At 36.3% G+C, this 24320-nt stretch overlaps 1 protein-coding gene across 1 annotated transcript in view; it reads right to left on the bottom strand.

Moving 5' to 3' along the window:
• Positions 1-24320, bottom strand: part of TBC1D12 (TBC1 domain family member 12) — a 143739-nt gene that overhangs the window by 32385 nt on the left and 87034 nt on the right. Inside the window, exons 3-7 of the mRNA XM_004369951.3 lie at positions 17304-17419; positions 9305-9387; positions 7241-7358; positions 5670-5776; positions 264-344 (exon numbers count right to left, since the gene is read on the bottom strand). Coding sequence (XP_004370008.1) covers positions 264-344; positions 5670-5776; positions 7241-7358; positions 9305-9387; positions 17304-17419 — 505 coding nt within the window. The remainder of the gene's footprint in view (positions 1-263; positions 345-5669; positions 5777-7240; positions 7359-9304; positions 9388-17303; positions 17420-24320) is intronic.

Genomic DNA, 24320 nt, shown 5'->3' with positions numbered 1-24320 from the left:
TGGCTTGTTTACCTGAATTCCTTCTCCCTTGCCCGAAACTTATTGTTATTCACCCAAAGCCCACTGTTCTGTTATTTGCTTCGCTGTTTGCTGTACTGACTATAAAATAAACTCCTGGGACTGAAGCCGAGGTTCGACTCCTTAGAGTGACCTTCCGGCCCCACTTCTCTGTAAGAGTTGTGGCATTTGTTATTGTCTCCGCCGCCCCGACAACCGTCGCTGCTGCGACAGCTAGAGATGCCAAAAAAAAAAAAAAAATACACCTTCTGTATCATTCTCTGAACTTGTTTCACTGAAGCTTTTCCAACGTTCCTTTGCTCTTGAGAGGAAGATTTCATAAAGTTCTGGAAAAGAAAAGACAAAAAATTCATAAATAGGAAATAAAAATATTTATATATTAGCTTTTTACTCTTTACCTATAGAGGTTAAGTATCCCTAATGTAGCAGGCATCAAAAATGTGGCAAACTGAAACACCTGCTTTACCAAAATTATTCATTATACAACCAGAAAGATAAAATAAAAATACTGTAGAGTCGTCATCCAAGTAACAACAATACAAAAGGGTATATGCAAGGCAGGAAGAGATGCTTCTGCTAAAGGAGCATCATTGTGGAGCAGCAGAAACATGACTTTTGGAGTCAGTGAGACCTAGATTCAAATTCCAGCTCTGCCACTTACTACCTGTGAAACTTTGGGAAAGTTACTTAACCACTCTGAAACTCAGCTTTCTTCATCTGTAGACTAGAAAAAAATAACACCTGCTTCATGGGGTTACTGATAATTAAATAATTTATGTAAAGCTCCTGGCACCTTGTAGGCCTTTGATAAATGCTAGTTCTGGTTTTCTTTCTGTCCTGAAACTGGTTTCCCCGTTATGATGTTGCCATCTAAAGCTACCTACATTTCACACAGATTTGGCCAAAGATCTACATACGAAAATCTCTACCCCTATCTTTAATCTAAATGCCCAATTATTTTTTTTTTGAGACTACCACTGTTCTTGCAGATGCAGTGTCTCATTAAGACTTCAGGAACAGAAGAAATTTTTTAATTCTCAAATTTTGTCTTTACTTTCTAACTAACCATTGTTAATTACATAAAGATAATAAATTTCAGTGACAAAAGAACAGCAAAAAGTATTTCTTGCCCAAACACCAACATTTATATATTGCCTGTCATATCAAGAAAAATTTTTGCTTCAATTAATCTATTTATTTATTTATTTTTAAAGGTAAATATGGTTTTAAAAATTCAAACAGTGCAAAATAGTAACAGTGAAAAATAAATTTCCTTCTCACTGTTTTCTTCAGACACAACTATAGTTACTAGAAATTTCACAAACCCTTTCAAAGATGAAAATACGCATGCACAAACATATCCTCCTTTATAAAAAAAAAGTGGCAACATATTACATGCACTGATCTGCATATTGCTTTGTTATATTGGAAGTTGTTCCGTATCAGTGGATATAGATCTGCTTTAGTTTTTTTTTAAACAGCTGCATAATATTCCAATGTATGATAGTACTACAACAAGTATGCTACATATTGCCAAGAATCAGATCATTATAATAGCTGACTAGATATTCTTCAAACAGACTCTTATTATTCTGTTCCCTTCTCTCTTCTATTCACTTCTCATTCCTACTAATGGTTTGTCATTCCTACTAATGGTTTGGAAAGAGGAAATTAAAAAAGGAAAAAAAAATTCAAACTTACAATTTCTGTTACTTCTGCCCAACCCCATCAACAATTTGGAAGAGGCAGATACAATTTTAAACTTTAGATATACAATTATTTTGGGGTTATCAGGTATCAAATTGAAATCTACATGTTATGATTTCAAACTAGTTCCAAGTCAGGTCCAGTTTCACTGTTCTACCCAAATTTAAAAACTGAAAGGCTCACCACGCAAAATCCGTCACTTCTGTAAGCCACAAAATTGATCTAATAATAAAAATGTGGTACTGCATTCCAAAATATCAAAGGACATCTCTCCAGAGATGTACAGTGCTCATCTATGATAATAAGACCTGCATCTCAGTTCAATTCCATGCTTGGCTCCTCATGCCACACTTATTTTTAATCTACAATGGGACAGCAGATGGTACCTTGCACTTGAACAGAGACTACTTTGATTTTGGTGTATGTTTCACTTTCTGATTTTCCGATAATGATGATATTCTACACACAGCAAATTTCACTTTCACTATAATTTTATGTTCATTGACACTAATAACTGTTAGAACAATCCTTTGAGATAGCCAATAATACTACCCCTATTTTACAGATGAAGAAAACTAAGACTTCTGGATGTTAAGTAATTTGCCCAAGGTCACAAACCTAAAATACAGTGGAACCAAGACTTGAACTACATTTGCCTGACTTTGGAGCCCTTATTTTTTAGTTACTATTGTCTAGTGGTTATAAATTGCATGATTAAAAAAATACAACAGATAAAGAATCAAACTACTAGAGCCATTAAAAAATAAACAAGGTTATAAAAAATAACTCTACTTTTAAAAAAATTTAAAATCCTTCCCACCACTAATGAAAAAGAAGGGAATGAATACTCATTCCATTCTTGAACATACAAATATCCAACAATTCCTTGGAATTTCCTGAGTGACTGGAATGTCTTTGTTAACACCTGGAAGGCCTCCAAACCACACCTAATGGTTTATGCTAACAAGGTGTCTCATGGTGAGGGCTGGCCACTTGAAAAAGACCCACCATACGTCATCAGGGGAGGAGAGGAGGGCTGGAGATTGAATTCAGTCACATGGCTAATGATTCAATTGATGATGTCAATGTAAAGAAACCCCCAATAAAAACTCTGAACACCAAAGCCCAGGAGAGGTTCCCTGAGTGAAAATACATCAATCTGCTATGAGGGTGATGTGTCCTGACTCCACAGGGAGAGGACACGAAAGCTTTGAGTTTAGGACCCTCCCAGACCTCCCCTTACGCGTCTCTTCTTTTGGCTGTTCCTAATTTGTATCTTTTTTTTGCTATAATAAAACTATAGTCATAAGTTTAGTGCTTTCCTGATTTCTGTGAGTCCTTCTAGCAAATTATTGAAACTGAGGGGGGAGCGGGAACCGCTGAATTTACAGCCAGTTGGTCAGAAGTGCAGGTGCCTTTGGAACCCCTGAGCTTGCAGCTGGTGTCTCGAGGGGATACTGGGAACCCTCAAATTTTTAGCCAGTTGGCTAGAAATGCAGGTGGCCTGGAAACCTCCAAACTTGCAGCTGGTGTTTGAAGAGAGGGCAGTCTTGTGGAGGACTGTGCCCCTAACCTGTGACGTTTGGCCTAACTCTGGGTAATTAGGGTCAGAAGAACTCATATTGCAAAACGAATTTCTAAGCCCTTAAGCAATTCCATTATATTCAACAATCCTTAATATCAAGAAGCTTTAAAATCTAACTGAAATCTCTAACGATAATGTAAAAACACTTCCTTTTAATCTGTTCGAAGAATAGAAGACAAAAGAAAGCTTTGTTTATATTTGGAGAGAACAGTTAAGTCATAAGGAATCCAACCTTTTCTAAGCTAAACTCAAACTCTTATATTCTTCCTTCAGATTCTATTTAAAAAACTTTTTAAAAATTCTTGTTAAAATAACATGCTCATCATAGAATATTTGTGAAAGTTGGTTTTTAAAAACCACATTATCATTCTATGCCAAAGATGGAATCACTGTTAAGACTAAAAAGAAACATTTAGATTTTGACATAATTCTGTTCAATTATATCTAATACTGACTGAATGCTACAAGGAACATCCTTGTAGAAAAGCTTTTACACCCAATCCTGATTACGTCCTTAAAATAAATTCTTAGAATTGGGATAAATACGTCAAACGTTATATTTTTTGAAGCTTTTGATAAATATTTCCAAATTATTTTCCATCATATCTTATATGGGTAAGTCACATTCATTTTAACCTTTTTAAATTTGAGGGGTGAAAAACAACACCTGGATGTTGTTTTAACCTATATGTCTTTGATTTGTCTATCACCAGGAAAATGGTTCAATAAATTATAGTGGAAAACATGCAGGTAGTAGAATTGTATGTATTGACATAGAGGGTTATCCAAGATAGATCACAGCATGAAAAAAGCAAGCTTCAGAATAATATTGTGATATAAATTCCTCTCTGTGGGAAAAAAAAAGGAAAAAGAAAAAAAAAACCTCAAAAAGTATCACATATAGGTGCACACTTTTTTTTTTTTTAATTGGGATTTTTTTTTCCCATACAAAAATTTATACATACACTGTTACGTGACTCAAACTGCTCTCCCCATACTGTGACAGCACACTCCTCATTTCCACCTGATTCCCCATGTCCATTCAACCAGCTCCTAACCCTCTCTGCCTTCCCATCTCATCTCCGGACAGAAGCTGCCCATTTAGTCTCTTATATCTACCTGGGCTAAGAGGCACACTCCTCACCAGTATCACTTTATATCCCACAGTACAGTCCAATCCCTGTTTGAAGAGTTGGCCTCGGAAACTGTTTTAGTTCTGGGCTCATAGAGAATCCAGGGACCATGCTTTCCAGGGTTCCTCCAATCTCAGTCAGACCAAGTCTGGTCTTCTTACTAGAATTTGAGTTCTGCACCCCACCTTTCTCCTGCTCCATCCGGGACTCTCTGTTGTGTTCCCTGTCAGGGCAGTTGGGTGCACACTTTTTTATGTGCACAACAAAACAGTCTGGAAGAACACATACCAAATTACTAACAGTACCTGTAGTAGGATTTAGAGTGGGAGTTTGGTTAGAAGAGGGGAAGACTTACAGTTTGTACTTTACTGCTGCTTGAATTTTTTGTCAGTGAGTATGTAGACAAAAATTTTAAAAAGTAACAGGAACAATTTATTGTTTCCATCATTAGAGTTCTTAAGTCTTTGTCTAGTGCCAGTATCCAGCACTATCATCATCACTCAGACCTTTAGCACCTTTTATTATTAACTATTCTATATTCTCCCCTATCTAATATTACCTAATTTTATCTAGTTTTTTAAAAAATTCATCAAAACTCTTCTATATTTTACTCCTCTCCTTCAAGGTTTTGAGAAATTTAAGAAAATAAGACCACAGCTCCTGGAGAGTCCCCATTTCTTTTTCTTAAACTTTAAATTCTTTTAAATTAAAAAAAAAATCCAAAAGGACTGGTTTGGGTAGAGAAGTAGCAAAAGAAGTTTCTAGCCTTTTCCCAATATTTATGGTTTTTTAGGGGGGCAAGGGGGGTAAAGAGGAAACCTATCATAACTAGATTATTTTATTTTTCCTCATATATACTTATTCATCCACTGCTACCTAGAATCATCAGAAGTTTTTGAAATTACCCTCACTGAAACATGGGATTGCCATGATTTGGGGGCCTGTTCAATAGCAGCTAACAACAACAACATAATATTTAAGATGCCAAGGATATTATTAATAGTTGTAAATTAAAAGAAAACCACAAATCTTTTTTATACAATATGAAATATAGCAACTTACTTACTAAATCTTATCAGGTTTTAGAGGAAGGGAAAATGAAGCACGCTCTTAAAAGGACATTATGTATGGCAATGCCTTTTTAAATGGTCGATCTACTAATCTGCTTTGTAACTCTGGAGATGGCTATTTGTATGTGTGGGAGTAACTGAACATAGAATACAAACCAGGAGTGATATTTAGTTCATTTCCTACAGCTAGACTCCAAACTTTCCCACGAACACTAGGGGGCAATCCCTGCCACCACAATTCTCGAACTCTTCTTGTACTACGCCTAGAATTAAAGGGGGAGAAAAAAGGAGAAAGTTACTTTTTATACCAAAAATACTAGTTGCATGATGGTTTACCTAGTCTACGGCCAAGTGACTGAATGATTTTGAAGAACATAAATATGTGATGCATTCTTTGAGTTCATGCTTTCAGGCAACAAAAACCTACAAATATATGTTGTTGTTGTGTCCCATTGAGTCAATCCTGATTCACAGTGACCTTGTAGGACAGAGTAGAACTGCCCCATAGGGTTTCCTAGGCTGTAATCTTTATGGAAGCAGATTGCCAAGTCTTTCTCTGTCAGAGCGGCTGGTGGGTTCGAACCACCGACATTTAGTTGGCAGCCGAGCATTTAACCACTGCACCAGGACTCCTTTAGAAATACACAGTACCCCAAAAAGGGATAACTGTAATTTAAAGGGAGCTGCCTTCTTTAGTCGCTGTTTATACCAAGGATACAAGGAGACAATCAGAAGTATGTGGACAATTACAGAAAAAAAAAAAAAAAAGGATAAAAGGGACATAAAAATGTGTTGCCAATTCAGTACCAAAAACAAAGTAACAAAATATTTATGTGAGTAAGTCCCTAGTCTTTGAGAGGCAGTGTTGTCTGCCAAGAGTGTGTGTGGGCTTTAGAGTCAGATAGACCTGAGTTCAAATCTGGTTTAACCACTCATTAACCATATAACCTTGGGCAAATCACTTAACCTCTCTGACCCTGAGCTTCTCTGTAAGATAAATGGGGGTAAAAATATATACACCTAATGATGGTTATAAGAAACAAATGAGATTACTTATGTAAAGAACCTAATATCTGGTACATGTGCCAATATTCAAAAAATTCCCTTCGTATACACTACACTAAGCATGGCAAAAGATATCTCTTACCCTCCAGTCTAAAGGGAAGATAGGCATATACAAAAATATTATCAAAACACAGAAGGCACAGTAAGGCAAGAGGAATATTAGTCTCAAAGCATGGTGGGACATTTATAGAAGGGAAATACCATATATACCTTATTTCCTTGATTATGAGACAGGCATTTAAAAATCATTTTAACACTTAAAAGTATCTTACAATCAATGTAAACATTTAACTTTTTTCCTCCAAAATCTGCTATTATATCAGTAGTACATCTTATAACTGATGGTATGTTAAAATTACGAAAGTATGGTAACTGATGAAATTTTAAAAGTTTCATGGCTCATAGCATTTCAGATAGATCTCATAGGATGAGTAAGATTTTGACAGGCATAGAGGGTGGTCAGTCAGGGAAGCAGGTATTAAAGATTGAGAGATTTATAAAAGCAAAGCCGCAGGGATAAGCATGGAAATATTCAGGCATTGGTTAATAGTACATTTTAGCCAAAGCATAAGATACATGCTGGGAAGTAATAAAACTCTAGAACTGGAAACATGAGATCTTTGGAGGCAAACTGGAATTCAGGAAAAAATCTGCTTACTTACATTACTTCCCAATTGGGCAGTATTTCATTGATCCAAATTACCATTGCACTTGCAATATTTTCTTCCTGCTTAAATCGTTCTTTCATTATTTTTTTTCTTTTATGTGCTTCTTTAATTTCTGTTTTAAACAAGCAAGAATTATTTCAGTACAAATGCACTAGATCAAAATCCCCTCCTACTTCTACCTAATTCTACAGAAGACCTTTTCAAAAAGAATATTCTGATAACAACAAGGAAAGAAAGGAAGGGAGGGAAGGAAAAAGATAAAAAGAAAATGAACTTGGTTAACATAATTTTAAAATAGTATCGCCTATGCTACAAAAGTAAATAATTTGGAACAAAGGCCAGAAAAGTCCCTTAAGTAAATTACTTTATTACATATTTCTATTTACATATACTTAATTATGAACTGAAATTTGTAATGAATTAACTATGTGAAAAATAAACAACTATGAGCAACTAATACCATTTTTTCATATAAGGGGTTTATGAATTTCCTGACATAAAACCACATAATATTAAAAAATGATTTTACCTACAGCATTGCTGCAGTAAATCCTTCTTAGTATGGTGTATCATTTTGCCAATCATACTGAAATAAAAATTCCCCAACACACATATATATCCACAACATCATTTCCAGAGGGGATCAGAAGTCACAATTTTGTAACAAGAAATGCCTCAAATATAGACAGAAATAAGTGAGTTATAAATCAATAGTGATATAATTTGAGAACCAGTGGAGCCTTTAGAGATCAGCTAGCCAAACTGTTTTCAAATTGTATTTCACACGTGCCTCACAAACTGTCTTGAGGGGCAAGCAGGAGGCCAAGCAAGCAGCTCCACTTTCTTTTACTTATTTTATGTATTCAGAGTCTATGTAAGATTTCTTGAAAAAGGTGTCCACTGTTTAAAAAGGAAAAAAAAGTGTGAGAAGAGAGGCTTGAAAGCCACTAATCTAGTCCACCTGCCTCCACATTTTACAGGAAGGAAACTTAACATTAGGCCTATTCAGAGTGTTACATCCAGGTAGTAGTACCAAACAGGATTAAATCTGTAGTCTTCTTATTTCTCAACTTCATGTTATCTCTATTATGTCATGTTGTTAGGATCATCTTATCAATAACCATCTTAAATATTAATCAAATAGTAAAAGTCAATGTTAAGATTAAATAAAAATGTACTGGTCATATTAGAAATATTTCAAAAACTATGTGGTAAAAAAACTCAATGTTTAAATAATAGGCCTTTTAGTATAAGTGGCCTTTATCTTATATGTATTCTAAAATTAATGACTCAACTTCATTTCCAAAGTAGTGCACAAAGCAGAACTGTATACTATTATAATATTCTATTCACTTAAGTCAAAGGAAAAAATATTAACTGCTAATAAAGCAAAGGTCTAAAGAGAGATATAGCTACGTAATATTTTCTAAAAATGTATGTTTATCCTGAACCAACAGTAGTCAGTAAATACTATTAAATTATCCTTATGCTATTTTTTTTTTTTTTTGGTTGGAGAAGGGAATTAATGAACAAATGTGTAAATGCACACACGTTACAGTATACATTTATATGCCTGGCAAAATGACACAACTGGGACTTGGACAGTCCTTAGGGAGACTTCATAAGTCACAAAAGCAAATTTTAATTTCAAGTCATGTTCTCACAGCCATATAAAAAGTTACCTTAAATGTTAAAATTATTAAATTATAAAATATCAAAAGCCTAAAAACCATAAAGGAAGTGAAATTCATGAACAAATTCATGAATATCTTCATTTATAAACTCAGATAATAGCAATCCAAGAAATTACAACATACCTCAAGTCTCTTCCTTTCTTCTAATATTAGTTTTGTAAAAGTACTTGCATAAAAACTATGACCCTGGTATGACATTTTATACCCCTTTAAAAACCAAACTTAGTTATTAAAAACAGTAAAGAAAAATAAGAATTCAGCATCATCTTGAAGATGGATTTGATCAATTTCATCATCCATCTTCCTGCTGAAATTAACCAACATGAAATCAGGAAATTACACGATTTGGAGTTAAATTTTATACCTCGTTTTTTAGCCTCAGCCACCATCTCATCATATTCTTGTCGGTGACGTAAAGCTTCTTCCACAGATTTGGCAGGAAGATTTCTGAAAGACAAAATTACTTAAGTCAATTTTTAAAAGACTCATTTTCAACATGTTAACTCCTTCCTTTTACAGCCATTTACAAAGAGAAAAATTCACTATCAGAAGACCAGGACTATAAGAAATGTTAAAAGAAGTCCTTCAGGCATAAGGAAAATGATACCAGATGGAAACTGGGAGCTATGCAATCTCCTAATAGAAGGCTTAAAGGAAAAAAAATAATAATAATGTATTATGAGGTTTATAACACAGGTTAAAAATTAAATGTAGATATAGTAGCAGAAAGGTCAAGAGTGGAGAAATGGAAGTATATTGTTATAATGTTCTTACGGTATATGTGAAATGGCATAATGCTATTGGAGGTAATTAGTGAAGAGTTAAGAATGTATGTCATATATATAAACATATATATATATATAGTAAACTCTAAAGAAACTACTAAAAACAACACACACAAAGAGATATAGGTAATTCGCCAATAATAGATGAAATTAAATGTTAAGAAAACATTCTATCCAACAGAAGGCAAGAGAAAAGAGAGAAATACCAATAAGATAGGACAAACAGAAAAATAACTAGACAGTAATATTTAGACACAAACATATCGATAATCACATTAAATGTAAACACTCCAATTAAACTAAGGCAAAGATTGTGACAATAGATTAAAAAAACAAGATCCAACTGTATGTTGTTTACAAAATCCCACTTTAGATGGGATACAGGTTAAAACTAAAAGGACAGAAAATTATATATCATGTTAACACTACTCAAAAGAAAGCTTAGGTATCTATATTAATATCAGAGAAACTAAATTTCAAAGTAAAAAATATTATCAGGGGGATAAAGAGGTTAAGTTTATAACAATAGAGTCAATTACCCAAGAAGACCTACAATCCTTAAGATGTATGTACCTACTAACAGAGCTTAAACTACCTTAAACAAAAATTGATAGAACTTAAAGGAGAAAAAGACAAACACAAAATTATATTGGAAGATTTCAACACTCTCTTCACTCAGTAATTGATAGAACTAGTAGATGGCAAATCAGTAAGGATATAGAAGATATGAACAACACCATCAACCAACTGGAAACTGTCATATATACAGCACTCCAATTAAGGCTAAGACAGACTTTATCTGGACCATAAAACAAGTCTCAATAAATTTTAAAATACTGAAATCATACAAAGTATATTCTCTAACCAAAAAGGAATTAAATTAGAAATCAATAATAAAAAGATATCTAGAAATTCCCCTAAAATATTTAGAAACCAGACAACACACTTTTAAATAACATGTGGGTCAGAGAAGAAATAAGGGAAATTAGAAATATTTTGTACTGAATGAAATGGAAACTACAACATATCAGAATTTGTACAATGATGCTAAAAGAGTGCTCAAAGGGCAATTTATAGCTTTAAACTTGATTTACAGAGTTTGTAATACTTCTGTTTATTTGTTTTATTGTGGTAAAATATACATACAAAAAAAAAAAAAAAAAACCATTGCCATCAAGTCAATTCAGACTCACAGCAGCCCATCAAGACAGAGTAGAACTGCCCATAGAGTTTTCAAGACAGTCATCTTTACAGGAACAGACTGCCACATCGTTCTCCCGCAGAGCCGCTGGTAGATTTGAAGCACGGACCTTTCGGTTAGCAACCCAGTACTTAACCACTATGCCACCAGAGCTCCTCCTGGTGGGTAAAATATATACAACATAAAATTTGTCATTTTAACCATTTTCAAGTATACAATCCAGTGGCATTAATCACATTCACAATTTTGTACAACCATCACCACTATTTCTTTCTAAAACTTTTCATCATCCCAAACAAAAACTCTGTACATATTAAGCAACAACTTCCGATTCCTCCCTTCCCCCAGCCCATGGTAACCACTAATCTATTTTCTGCCTCTATACATTTTCCTATTCTAGATATTTCATATAAATGGGATCATACAGTATTAGTCCTTTTGTGTCTGGCTTATTTCAGTTATCATAATGCTTTCAAGGCTTATTCATGTCATAGTATGTACGTTGAAACCTGTGAGAGCCGGAACTCAACAGGACTGCCTTGTTTTTCCGCGTCATGCAAGTATTCCGTCTTTGACAGAATGCAGTCTTACCATTTCTCTATTGGTCTTTGTTAGTGGAAAATATATGAATTTTCCTTCTCTGACACGTTTCTGCTTTACACAGGTTCTGGCTTTCGCAGGTTTTACTGAATCAGTTTCATTTCTCTTTATGGTGGAATAATATTCTATTGCGTGTATATATTGCATTTTATTTATCCATTATTCTGCTGATGGACACTTGGGTTTTCCACCCTTTGGCTATTATGATTAATGCTGCGATGAGCATTGGTGTACCAAAAACTGGTTTTTGGAGGAAAAAAAAAAAGATAAACTGCTGGCCATACTGATCAGGGAAATAAAAAGAGACAGAGGCAGAGAGAGAGAGAAATACAAACGACCAATATCAGGAATGTGGGGGGGAAGGGTATTGCTACAGATTCTACAGACATTAAATGGATAATAAGGGAATATTATAAACAACTTTATGCCAATAAATTCAATGATTCAGACGGAATGGGTGAATTCCCTAAAACATAAATATCAAAACTCACTCAAGAAGAAATAAATAACCTAAATAGCCCTAAATTGTTAAAGAAATTGGATGTGTAGATAAAAACCTTCCCACAAAGTAAACAGCCAGATGGCTGCATGAGTAAATTCTATAAAACTTTTAAGAATAACAATTACTTGTAAACTTTTCCAGAAAATATACTTCCCAATTCACTCTATGAGGCTAACATTAAAACCATGGAGGCAGTGATGGTTCAGTGGTAAAATTCTCCCCTTCCATATGGGAGACTGAGGTTTGATTCCTAGCCAATGCACCTCATACATAGCCATAACTTGTTTGTCAGTAGAGGCTTGCATGCTGCTATGATGCTGAATAGATTTCAACAGAGCTTCCAGACTAAGACAAACTAGGAAGAAAGGTCAGGTGATCTATTTCCAAAAACTCAGCCAAGGAAAACTCTCTGGATCACAAAGATCTGATCCACAACAAATCATAGTGATGGCACAGGACTGGGTAGCATTTTGTTCCATTGAGCATAAGGTTGCCATGAGTTGGGGGCCAAATCAACAGCAGCTAATAATAACAAAATTGAAACCAGTTTCCACCAAGTTGCTTCCAACTCATGGTTATCCTGTGTTTGTTAGAGTAGTTTACTCCATAGGGTTTTCAATGGCTGATTTTTCAGAAGTAGAACACCAGGCCTTTTTTCCGAGGTGCCTCTGGGTGGACTTAAACCTCCAACCTTTCAGTTAGCAGCCACGGGCATTAACTCTTTGTACTACCCAGGGACTCCGAGGCTAACATTAACCTGATCCAAAACCAGACAAAGACTTTTCAAACAACTACATACCAACAGTCCTCATAAATAAAATCCTTAATAAAATTTTAGCTAATCAAATCCAGTGATATATACAAAGGATAATACATCAGGACAATGTTGGGTTTATCCTGGAAATGCAAGATTGGTTCAACCTTTGAAAATCAATCAATGTAATTCATTATGTCAGCAGAATAAAAAGAAGAACCACATGAATGAATGTCGAAAAAGCATTTGGCAAAATTCAATTCTCATTTATGATTTAAAAACAAACAAAAAACCAACTACTCTCAGGAACAGAAGGAAACATCCTCAAAACAATAAAGGGAATCTACAAAAACATCACCTGACTCCAGCCACTCGCAAAACCCAGTGCATTTTAGACCTTACACCCAGATCAATTTAACCTTTATGATTCCTAGTGTTGCCTATTTATGTACTAAAACTCCTTCAAACAAAAAAAAAAGGAAAAAAAAACACAAAAAAACCATTGCCATCTAGTCAATTCCAACTCACAGCAACCACACAGGACAGAACAGAACTGCCCCATAGGGTTTCCAGATAGGATTTCCAAGGCTGTAAATCTTTACAGAAGCAAACTGCCACATCTTTCTCCCACGGCGTGGCTGGTGGGTTCAAACCACCGACCTTTCGGTTAGCAGCCTTTTGGTTTGCTGACCCTCTACTTCAAGCAGCCTAGTGCACAGCCACTGCACCACCAGGGCTCCTTAAAACTCCCTTAAGTCTTACAAATTAAAGCTGTTTCTCTCATTTCCTTTTACAAACTACCCTGCTCTCTAGATGGAAACAGTAATTGTCCAGTATGGTTCCAAAGAAGAATAATGGATTTAACTATTCTTAAATTTCAGATAAAGTGTTTCCCTAAATTAGAAGAGAATTGTGATGATAAAAGTAATGATGCATTCCTATATATTCTCACGCAAAAATGATTACAGTATCCCCTTTCATTATAAATTATGTTATTATTATATGAAGAGAAGACACTTTATTTCCTGCAAAGAAAATAAGACCACAGGAAGAAACAGAAAGAAGTTAAATATAAATCTGGTTTTCAAATAAACTGTGATCTTGGGACCTGAATAATACTCTTTTCCCTTTTGATCCTCCACCGAGAGCAGTAAATGCTATTCCGGGGTTATTAATCTTTTGATTATATTATATTATATTCCCTTCTTTTGCTTTTCTAGCCTTCTAACAACTTTGTGAAGAATTCTTCTATTAAATTTCATCTCTTTGAAATTACTAAAGTGGTTTGTTTTCCTCATTGGACTCTGAATTCCTAAGATACAGAAACCTGCTTAGATGACAGTGAGAGCTATATGTCATTTACCTGTAGGAATTATTTTACCAGCACAAACAAATTAACTGAAATTTAATTTTCAGTTTTTAAACTACAAACCCTACTTTTAAGATTTCTAACCACTTATTACCTTCCACCAAATGACTGTTCATTCCCTTCACCTAGAATGCTGCCTCTAGCGGTGTGAAGCTTAATGCCTTTTGCAGTTGCAATCTCTGTTGTTTCTTTTCCACAAGTCCCAGTGAAAAACCTGCGTAGACGTAACAGCACAGCTTGGTGGATCTTCTCTTCTGTTTATTGAGAAGATGGAACTTACAGTTCTAAATAGATCTCTTCTCTGCACCTCCTCACAGTCCCTCCAATACAGTCTAGACTAGTGCTAGAACTTTCTACGGTGATGGAAATGTTTTTGTACTGTCCAACACAATAACCACTAGCCACATGTGACTACTGAGCACTTGAAATGTGGCTAGTGACCCTAAGGAACTGAATTTTTTATTTTATTTAATTTTAACTAATTAAACTTAGATGGCCACACGTGCCTGGTGGCAACCATAATGGGCAATGCAGGTCTGACTCTAGAAGAGGAGAACAGAATCTGTTATCCAGGTCATTTATGTAAGGAATGGAACTAAACTATGCATGAGCACAAAGATCACAGACTTTAAGTAGACATAAAACTATGTCTCAAACCATGATTATAAAAGTCTAGTTAATAAGAGAGTTGTTCCTGTTGTTAGGTGCCATCGGGTCGGTTCCAACTCATAGTGACCCCATGTACAACAGAACAAAACACTGCCCAGTCCTGTGCCATCCTCACAATCGTTGCCATGCTTGAGCATATTGTTGCAGCCACTGTGTCAATCCATCTCGTTGAACGTCTTCCTCTTTTTCGCTGACCCTCTACTTTACCAAGCATGATGCCCTTCTCCAGGGACTGATCCCTCCTAGATAACATGTCCAAAATATGTGAGACTAAGTCTTGCCATCCTTGCTCCTAATGAACATTCTGGCTGTACTTCCAAGACAGATTTGTGTGTTCTTCTGGCAGTCCATGGTATATTCAATATTCTGTGTGAACACCATAATGCAAAGGCATCAATTCTTCTTCGGTCTTCCTTATTCATTGTCCAGCTTTCACATACATATGAGGCAATTGAAAATACTATGGCTTGAGTCAGGCGCACCTCAGTCCTTAAAGTGACATCTTTTCCCTATATCTATTTCTCAAGTGGTTGAAGTAGGAGGAGGAATGAGTAAATAACACCTCCATATTCCAACACTATGGAAAAAAACCTTTGTTTGTTTGTTTGAATTACATAAATGTAAGTCACATAAATTAGTTCCCCCCCTCAAAAAAGACCCCTCCAAATTAAAAGGTGAACAAATTGTTAATTAAATCACAGCACATCACAGTGGAACAGCACAGATCAAATTCAATCTCTACATTACAGATGAGCAAACAAAAAAAAACAGAATAAAAGTAACAACATTTATTATAATTGATATATGAATTTCAGATAGTTCAATAAACAAATGGTACTTTTTTCAGCTGTTTGTGCATTTTCTTGCTACACTGGGATCTTCTTATATAAAGTTATGTCTAGTATACTACTTTAAGACAATTACATAAAACATTATTTTGATGAACTGCTTACAAGAAAAGGAGTTCTGAGAAGTAGGTATCACTGAAGGTTAAAGAAGTCAACAAAGACCGGATTGAAAAGATAAACCCTAATCCTTAAAGGACTGGGTAGAGGAGAAGTAGAAGAGAACTGCATTCCAAGCAAGGGTAATAATAGGAGCAAAGGCCTGAAGGCAGGACTTTAAAGGCACATATTTGATTTTAAAATTGAGGATGGTATAAAGAAAATTTTGTCTCAAAAGCTGTCTGGAACAGAACTTCCTGCATGATGTTTTCACAAAATCCTTCTGATAAGAAATTAACATTCCTGGTAAGAAGTTTAAGCCATTTTGGATTAATTTTAACAAACATAAGAAAGCTCTTCTGGGAACTTAGTTATTCACCGACTCAGCTGACTATCAGTCAAGAGTCTAAAGATCTTTAACCAGATATTCTTTTCTTACTTCTCCAACCACTCTTATTTTCCTCTATATGTCTCTACTCTATCAAGAAAGGGGTCCTTGAATTGGCCTGGTTCTGTTCTCCTCTCTGGCAGCAAACTTGAAATAAAACTTTGACATGCTCTCATAACTAAATTTCTAAAAAGCTTTTTTCTAACAATGGAAAAGTGAATATATACATATTCATAAAATCCTAATAAGAGAGCATCAGGATCATAATTCTTTAATATGAAGGAATGTAACAAGAATTAAAAATATATATATATCCTGTCCTTCTTCTCTTTCAAGGTCTACAAATGATTCTATTTGTGTTTGGCTTCAGATCTTTTTATTATGCTCATCAAAAGAAAAAAACCATTGCCATCAAGTCGATTCTCACTCATAGTGACCCTACAGGACAGAGTAGAACTGCCCCGTAGCGTTTCTAACGAGTGGCTAGTGGATTCGAACTGCCAACCTTTTGTTTAGCAGACAAGCTCTTGATCATTATGCCACCAGGGCTCCACAAGCTCATCAGGACACTGGGTAGAAAAAGCTGCAGACCAGGAAAATGACAAGAATATCCAGGAATTTTTACACTGGAAGGAAAGAGAACTTGAGCAGAAAAAAGAATAGATCCAGATAACCCAGGGGAAAAGGAGTTAAGAACCAAGTGATCTTACTTTAGAGGAGGTGTTTTGTTTGATAACAAATCAGAGACAATACATTGAAAAACAGCAGCTTTTCTGAGGGATGCAAAGAAGGGCAGAGAAGAGAAGAAACTAAAATGTTGTGCTAGGTATTAAGATGTTTGGTCAAGAAAGAAACAGTAATTGCCCTATCATGTTAAGATAAAACATAGTAGGGCTACAATAAAAACAAAGAGCCAAGATTTTGTATATCATTTACTGGCTCATAGAGACTTTCTGAAAATCGTCATAAGGCTTAGATATCATCAATATATTCTTCCCCAGTTAGTTTCAAAACACATGACTGGGCTCTGAAATTTTTTTTAAATAATCCCTCTTTGGTATCTAATTTCTCATTATCTTTTAATTGAAACAGTAAACAAAAATAAATGTTTAAAATATAAAAAGTGTTCCGATGATTACTAGAGCACTTACGATGGTCGATCCTCAAGAATCAGGGCAGTGGTAGAAAGTGGCTCAAATTCAAAATTCTTACGTCTTGAAGACTGAAGTGGTGGTTTACAGGTCCTCCCTGTTCGTGCTTCATATTCCTAAAGAAAATAAAAATATACTTTATGCAGAGATTTTTCCAATTTTCAATTTGGATTATTAAATCTGTATTATTAAAAATATTATGCTATAATAAGGGGCACATACAATTCCTACATTAATTTGGTAAAAATATTAGAGAAGAAATATAATTCACTTTTCCCTTAAACAATCTAAATTATGAATTTACATTACATACAAAACATCAAAGTGTATTAAGAGGGGGGAGATAAAAATGTGCTAGATTAATTAAGGTTTTAGGGAGATGTTCTTGATTGCCTTGTATGTTATCAGCTCTCCATGTTCAGCTCTGAGTAATCTACAAGTAGATAAGCCTACATCCATATCATTGGTGGAAGTGTTAAGGCAAAATACAGACAATTTAGTTGTGGTGCTTTGAATATCTCAATCAGGGGAGACACTGAATCTGTAATCAAATGCTGGTACTAAATTGCAACTGACTGTAAATCTAACAACTACCAATCTACCTAAAACCAAACCCATTGCCGTCGAGTCAATTCTGACTCATAGAGACCCTATACGACAGAGTAGAACTGTCCCACAGGGTTTCCAAGGAGTGGCTGGTGGATTCGAACTGCCAATCTTTTGGTTAGCAGTCAAAGCTCTTAACTACTGCGCCACCAGGGCTCCACAAATCTACCTACTTGCTCTAAATCCAAACAACACTTCACCAACTTAATCTCAGGCAAAAGTATATCCAAAGACTCTGTCAAGTGCTTCACTAAAATTAAGAAACTGTTTCTACAGTATTTCTCTAATTCACATCCAAACTGACAATCCTATTGAAAGAAATAAAGTTAATTTGGCATGCTATGTTCTTGGTGGACCCATTGAAACTTTCATATTAGAGCATCCTTTTATAAATGTTCACAAACTTCTTTCTAAGGCTTATTTCTAGAAATTTGCCAAAGATCAATAACAAACTTACTGGCTTGTAAGTTCCAGAACCCACATTTTCCCCTTTCTAAAAAAAAAAAAAAAATCAAGCTAGCATTTGATCATCTCTCACACCAATTTTATTTTTCATGAAATTCTCAAAGATTATTCAATCATTTCATAAGCAGATCTGACAGTCCACTGCAACTAGAGAGGACATTAATTTAAATGAAAAAAGCTGAATATACTTAAAGAAGTCAGGTGTTTCACTTACTAGCTGTTTACCTACCATGCCTATAATTCCTTTTTATCATGTTACTGTGTCTTTTCCAACTCAAAGACTATTTCTCCCTACGGAATGATACAGTTGCAAAGCATGAACTGATGATTCCATCCCTCTTAAAAACTTAACAATCTTTGTGGTTCCTGCCACTGTTTATAAAGGTTTGTACCGTTGTTTAATAATTATCTTTAGTTCTGCATCTCCCTTTCCAGCTATTAAATCTGTGTGCTGTTAATCTGAGAGTTTCCTTGTATAACCACAGTGGGCTTTTAGAGACTTCTCCCTGCTCAAATTATTTAGAATTGTGTATGCTCATTTTTATTAACTTTCATTCAAAGAACCATACAATCTTTCAGAGTCAAAAGTCACAGGGTAAATTTGGGAATGGTGATGGCTGAACAACATGATGAACAAATTTAATGTCACTGAACTATACATGTGAAGGATGTTGAAGTGGTAAATGCTTTGTTACCTATATGTTAAGCATAATCAGATAGCTAGATTAGATAGATTAGATCGACTGATAGATCGATCTCTACATATATTTATATACATGCAAGCCATGGGGGGGGGTCACACTTTTTTTTTCTCTTTTGAAATTTACTTTCCTACCTTCTAGGATATCTACCTAATTATGCTCAATCATTCTTTCCCAGATTTAACAAGCCACTTTTAAGGGTTTTCTTACTAAAAATCACAGATGCTAGAGATATACGACGTTTGTTGTCATCTAAATGGTACGCTGTCTTACTACTATGTGACCTGGTCTCAGTGCCAGACAGAATTATCCAATACAGCATTTTCTATGCAAACAAATGCCAAGTGAATAGACAACAAAATAAAACTTCTAAACCAGTATATTAATAATGTTCTTGTGGAGGCAGGGCGCCAAGATGGTGGAGTAGTAAGACACTTCCTGTGATCCTTTTTACAACAAAGACCCGAAAAAAAACAGTGAACCAATTATATATGACAATCTAGGAGCCCTGAACATCAAAGGCAAAGTTGAGGAATCGGACTGAGTGGCAAGGGGAGGGAGAGATGGTTCAGAAGCAGCGAGGAGTTGCCAGACCTGACCCAGCAGGAACCAGCACCCTGCAGCTGGCGCATGCAGTGAGGCAAGCAGAGGCACTCGGGACGTGTTTTCCACATCAGGAGAGACCCAGCGGCAGACAGTCTACTAGGGCATCCAGAACCAGTGAAAAGCGGCGCTCAACCGGCAAAAGATAAGTACATGCATCTAACCTACTGCGCGGATCAAAAAACACCCCCTTTGGGGAAAACCTCTCTACCATTTATCTGCCCCCTCCCTGCTCTACATCAGGTCCGAGGCCAGCTTCAGTCATTGTCGTGTCCCCTGGGCAGCAAGTAAGGACACATTACGTGCCCTGAGCTATTGTCCCGGCCTGGAGAGGGAACAAATTAACAAACAAGAATGAATAATCTACCAGATCCCCTAAGCTGGGAACTTAGGTTAGGCGCAGCTCCTTTGCTTAGGCACAGGCAAAAGGGGTCCACAGACACTGAATGCCTTTCACCCCTGCAAAGTCCTGTTTGGGCCCATCTCAACACTGTAGGCCTTCATTAGCACAGTACAACAGGGAATATACCTGAAGCCTAACTCCAGCTGTATCAGCTATATGATGAAGTGCCAGGTTTGTGACATTTGATGCCACTTTGCCCATTAAGCAGAGTCCTCATCTACCCATATCAAGGGTCTGAGGACTGGTGGCTCCACCCACGACACCTAGCCACCCACAACAGGGTGCCTTGCAGACCTTACAGCCAACAGCACTGGATGCCCATAGTCTACCTGTAAAACCCACCCATCTACGCGCTCTAGGGAACAGGGACATGCATTCCTCCCAGACACTCCGGGACAGACATAAGCCCCCTGCCTTGCTCAGCACATGACCCCCTACTGCAGCCAGATAACTGTGCCTACACCAATCACCCCTGCCCATCTAGGACTGTAGGTGAGAGCCTGCACCACGCGCTTGGTGACCGACTACCTGGACACTTGAGCTAAATCCACACAAGAAAAGTTAACAGACTCCTGAACTCACACACCTAATAATAGATCTAACTACCTGGTGACAGGACGTTAGAGCTTCAAAGGTGCCAATAATCAATATAGCTCACACAAACATCCTATTTGGGCATATCAAAATAAAACAAAACAAAAAGCTAGAACACAATAAGCAAACATAAAATAAATAATAACTTATTGATGGTTCAGAGACAATAGTCAATATCAAATCACATAAAGAGGCAGACTATGATGGCTTCAGCAAGCTCCCAAAACAAAGAATCAAGAAATTTTCTGGGGGAAGAGAACTTCTTGGAATTACCGGAGGTAGAATACAAAAGATTAATATACAGAACTTTTCAAGACACGAGTTCATGTAAAATGCAGAAAAAGCCATAGAACACACAAACAAAGCAAGAGAGGAACTTAAAATTATAAAAAAGCACAATGACAAATTTAACAGGCTGCAAGAATCCACAGTGAGACAACAAACAGAAATCTAGAAGATTAACAATATAATTTCAGAATCAGACAACTCAACAGAAAGTCATAGGAGCAAAACTGAAGTAATGAAAGCAGAATTGGTGAGACTGAAGATAAAGCACCTGACACCAATTTATTTGAGGAAAAATCAGATAAAGGAATTAAAAAAATGAAGGAACCCTAAGAATTATGTGCGACTCTATCAAGAATAACCTACAAGTGACTAGAGTAACAGAACGGGGGAGGCATAACAGAAAATACAGAGAGAACTGAAGATTTGTTGACAGAAAACTTCCCAGAAATCGTCAAAGGTGAGAGGATATCTATCCAAGATGCTCATCGAACCCCACACAAGGTAGATCCCAAAAGAAAGTCACCAAGACACATTATAATCCAACTTGCCAAAACCAAAGGTAAAGAGAAAATTTTGAGAGGCTAGTGATAAACAAAAAATCACCTACAAAGGACTACGCTCAGACTATTTGGCAGAAACCATGCAGGCAAGAAGGCAATGGATGACATACATAAGGCCTTGAAAGAAAAAAATTGCCAGCCGAGAATCATATATCTAGCAAAACTATATCTCAAATGTGATGGTGAAATTAGGGCATTTCCAGATAAACAGAAGTTTAGGGAATTTGCAGAAACCAAACCAAAATTACAGGAAATACTAAAGGGAGTCCTCCAGTTAGAAAATCAATATAATTAGATAACAACTCAAGACTAGAAAAAAGGACAGAGCTACCAGATATTAAACCAGATAGGGAAGTCACAAAAATAAAACAAAGCTATAATGCTGCAAACAGGGAAAGACACATCAATATGAAAAAGATAACATTAAAACAATAAAGAGGGACTGAAAAATGTAGACATAGATCTTTCATATGGAAAGGAAGACAAGGAAATATAAAGAAATAAAAGACTGGTTTAAACTTAGAAAAAAAGAGGTAAATATTAAGGTAACCACAAAGGAAACTAATCATCCTACACATCAAAATAAAAAACAGGAAAAACATAAAGACTCAGCAAAGACAAATCAACAACACTGAAAAAGACGAAAAGAAAATACATAAAGAAAAACGACTCAGCACAGAAAATAAAGTGGAACAAAGAAACTCTCAACAACACAAAAAAAACCACAACAGAGCTCCAAAATATATATAAAACAAACTCTAACAGCATTGAAAACAGACAGAGATAGTTCTTCAATGAGAGTAGAAAACTTCAACACACCACTTTGGTGAAGGACAGATCATCCAGAAAGAAGCTCAATAAAGACACAGAAGACCTAAATGCCAAAACGAACCAACTTGATCTCACAAACATATACAGAACACTTCACCCAACAGTAGCCAAGTATACTTTCATTTCCAATGCACATGGAACATTCTCCAGAAGAGACCACATATTGGGCCACAAAGCAAGCCTTAACAGAATCCAAAGCATTGAAATATTACAAAGCATATTTTCTGACCATAAAGCCAAAAGAAACATAGGAGAGGAAGCAAATAACCCAAATAAGAAGTGACACTGGTGATAGCACAACAGACCCAACAGAAATTAAAGGCATCATAACAGAATACTATGGAAAATTGTACTCTAACAAATTTGAAAACCTAGAGAAAACAGACAAATTTCTAGAAACACACTACCTACCTAAACTAACACAAACAGAAGTACAACAACTAAATGAACCTATAACAAAAGAAGAAATTGAAAAGGTAATTAAAAAACTCCCAACAAAGAAAAAAAGGCCCTGGCCTGGACGGTTTCACTGGAAAATTCTACTAAACTTTCAGAGAAGACTTAACACCACTACTACTAAAGGTATTTCAGAGTATAGAAAAGGATGGAATACTCCCAAACTCATTCTATGAAGCCAGCATAACTCTGATACAAAAACCAGGTAAAGACACCACAAAAAAAGAAAATTACAGACCAATATCCCTTATGAACACAAGACGCAAAAATCCTCAACAAAATTCTAGCAAATAGAATTCAACAGCATACCAAAAGAATAATTCAACATGACGAAGTGGGATTTCTACCAGGTATGCAGGGATGGTTCAACATTAGAAAAACAATCAAAGTAATCCATCACATTAATAAAACAAAAGACAAGAACCTCATGATCTTATCAATTGATTCATAAAAGGCATCTGACAAAGTCGAACACCCATTCACAAAAAAAACTCTCAGCAAAATAGGAATAGGGAGAGTTCTGGCAAAATGGTGCTCTAGACAGAAGCACCACGCCGTCCCTCCACAGCAAAGATCTGAAAAACTAACCGCACAGAGAATACAATCCTGAAACCCTAAAACATTAAATGAAGAGATAAAGAACTCAGCCAAGCACCAAATGGAGTGAGAAAACTCACAGAGCACGCAGAGCAAGGAGAGATTCATGCAGAGGTCCCCTACCAGCTAACGCACTGCGGATCCACCATCTTGGACTCCTATCGGAGACCAGCAAACGGGGGGGTACGAGAAAGCAGCCTCACGGAGCTTCCAGCAGGAGACAAAACAACCGGAAATTTGTGATATATGCTTTCCCACCCCCTACCCCTCTTCATCCCGAATCGGCCTCCTCTGCTTCCCAGTGCCACAATCTCTTGACCAGGAAACACCGGCTGCTTGGATTCCACACACCCAAACGGGCGGCTCTCTGAGTGCCATTTGTTGGCTACTAGTGTTGCTTTCTTCCGCTTCTTTTGATTTCTTCCTTGCCTCTCGCCACCTCTCCCTCCTTTCGCTCAAGTACCTGGCTCCGTGTGCCATCTTTGCTTCTTCCTGAGGGGCTGTGGAGCTCCATTTGAGTGTGGAGCTGCTTCCCGGTCTGGGCTACCGCGCTGGTGGGATCCCGGGGCTTTTGCTCGTTTGTTTGTTTTCAATTGTTCGTTTGTTTTCTTTTCCTTTCCTTGAGTTGGGAGCCCTTTCTGCCAGGCGGAGCTGCGTAGAAAGGAGAATCCCCTTCAGCTTCCAAAGACATGCAAAGGGATCCCTGAGAGCATTTCTTTTTTCATTGTTTTTTTTTCTGTTTTTTTGGGGGACTTTCTTGTTCTTTTTATTTTTTTAAATTTCTTTTGTTTTCTTTTCCCTCTTTTTCCCTTTTTGTCTTTCTTCATTGCTCAGTTTCTCGTCTCTCTGTATCTTCCTTCTCTTTCTGTTCCTTGAATACCTGGCTTTGTATACCTCTACGCCTTCTAGCCAG

This window comes from Trichechus manatus, unplaced genomic scaffold (genome assembly GCF_000243295.1).
Source record: "Trichechus manatus latirostris isolate Lorelei unplaced genomic scaffold, TriManLat1.0 scaffold00007, whole genome shotgun sequence".
Classification (NCBI taxonomy): Eukaryota; Metazoa; Chordata; class Mammalia; order Sirenia; family Trichechidae; genus Trichechus; species Trichechus manatus.
Note: the sequence above shows the minus strand (reverse complement) of the source record. Positions and strands in the feature narration are given on the sequence as shown.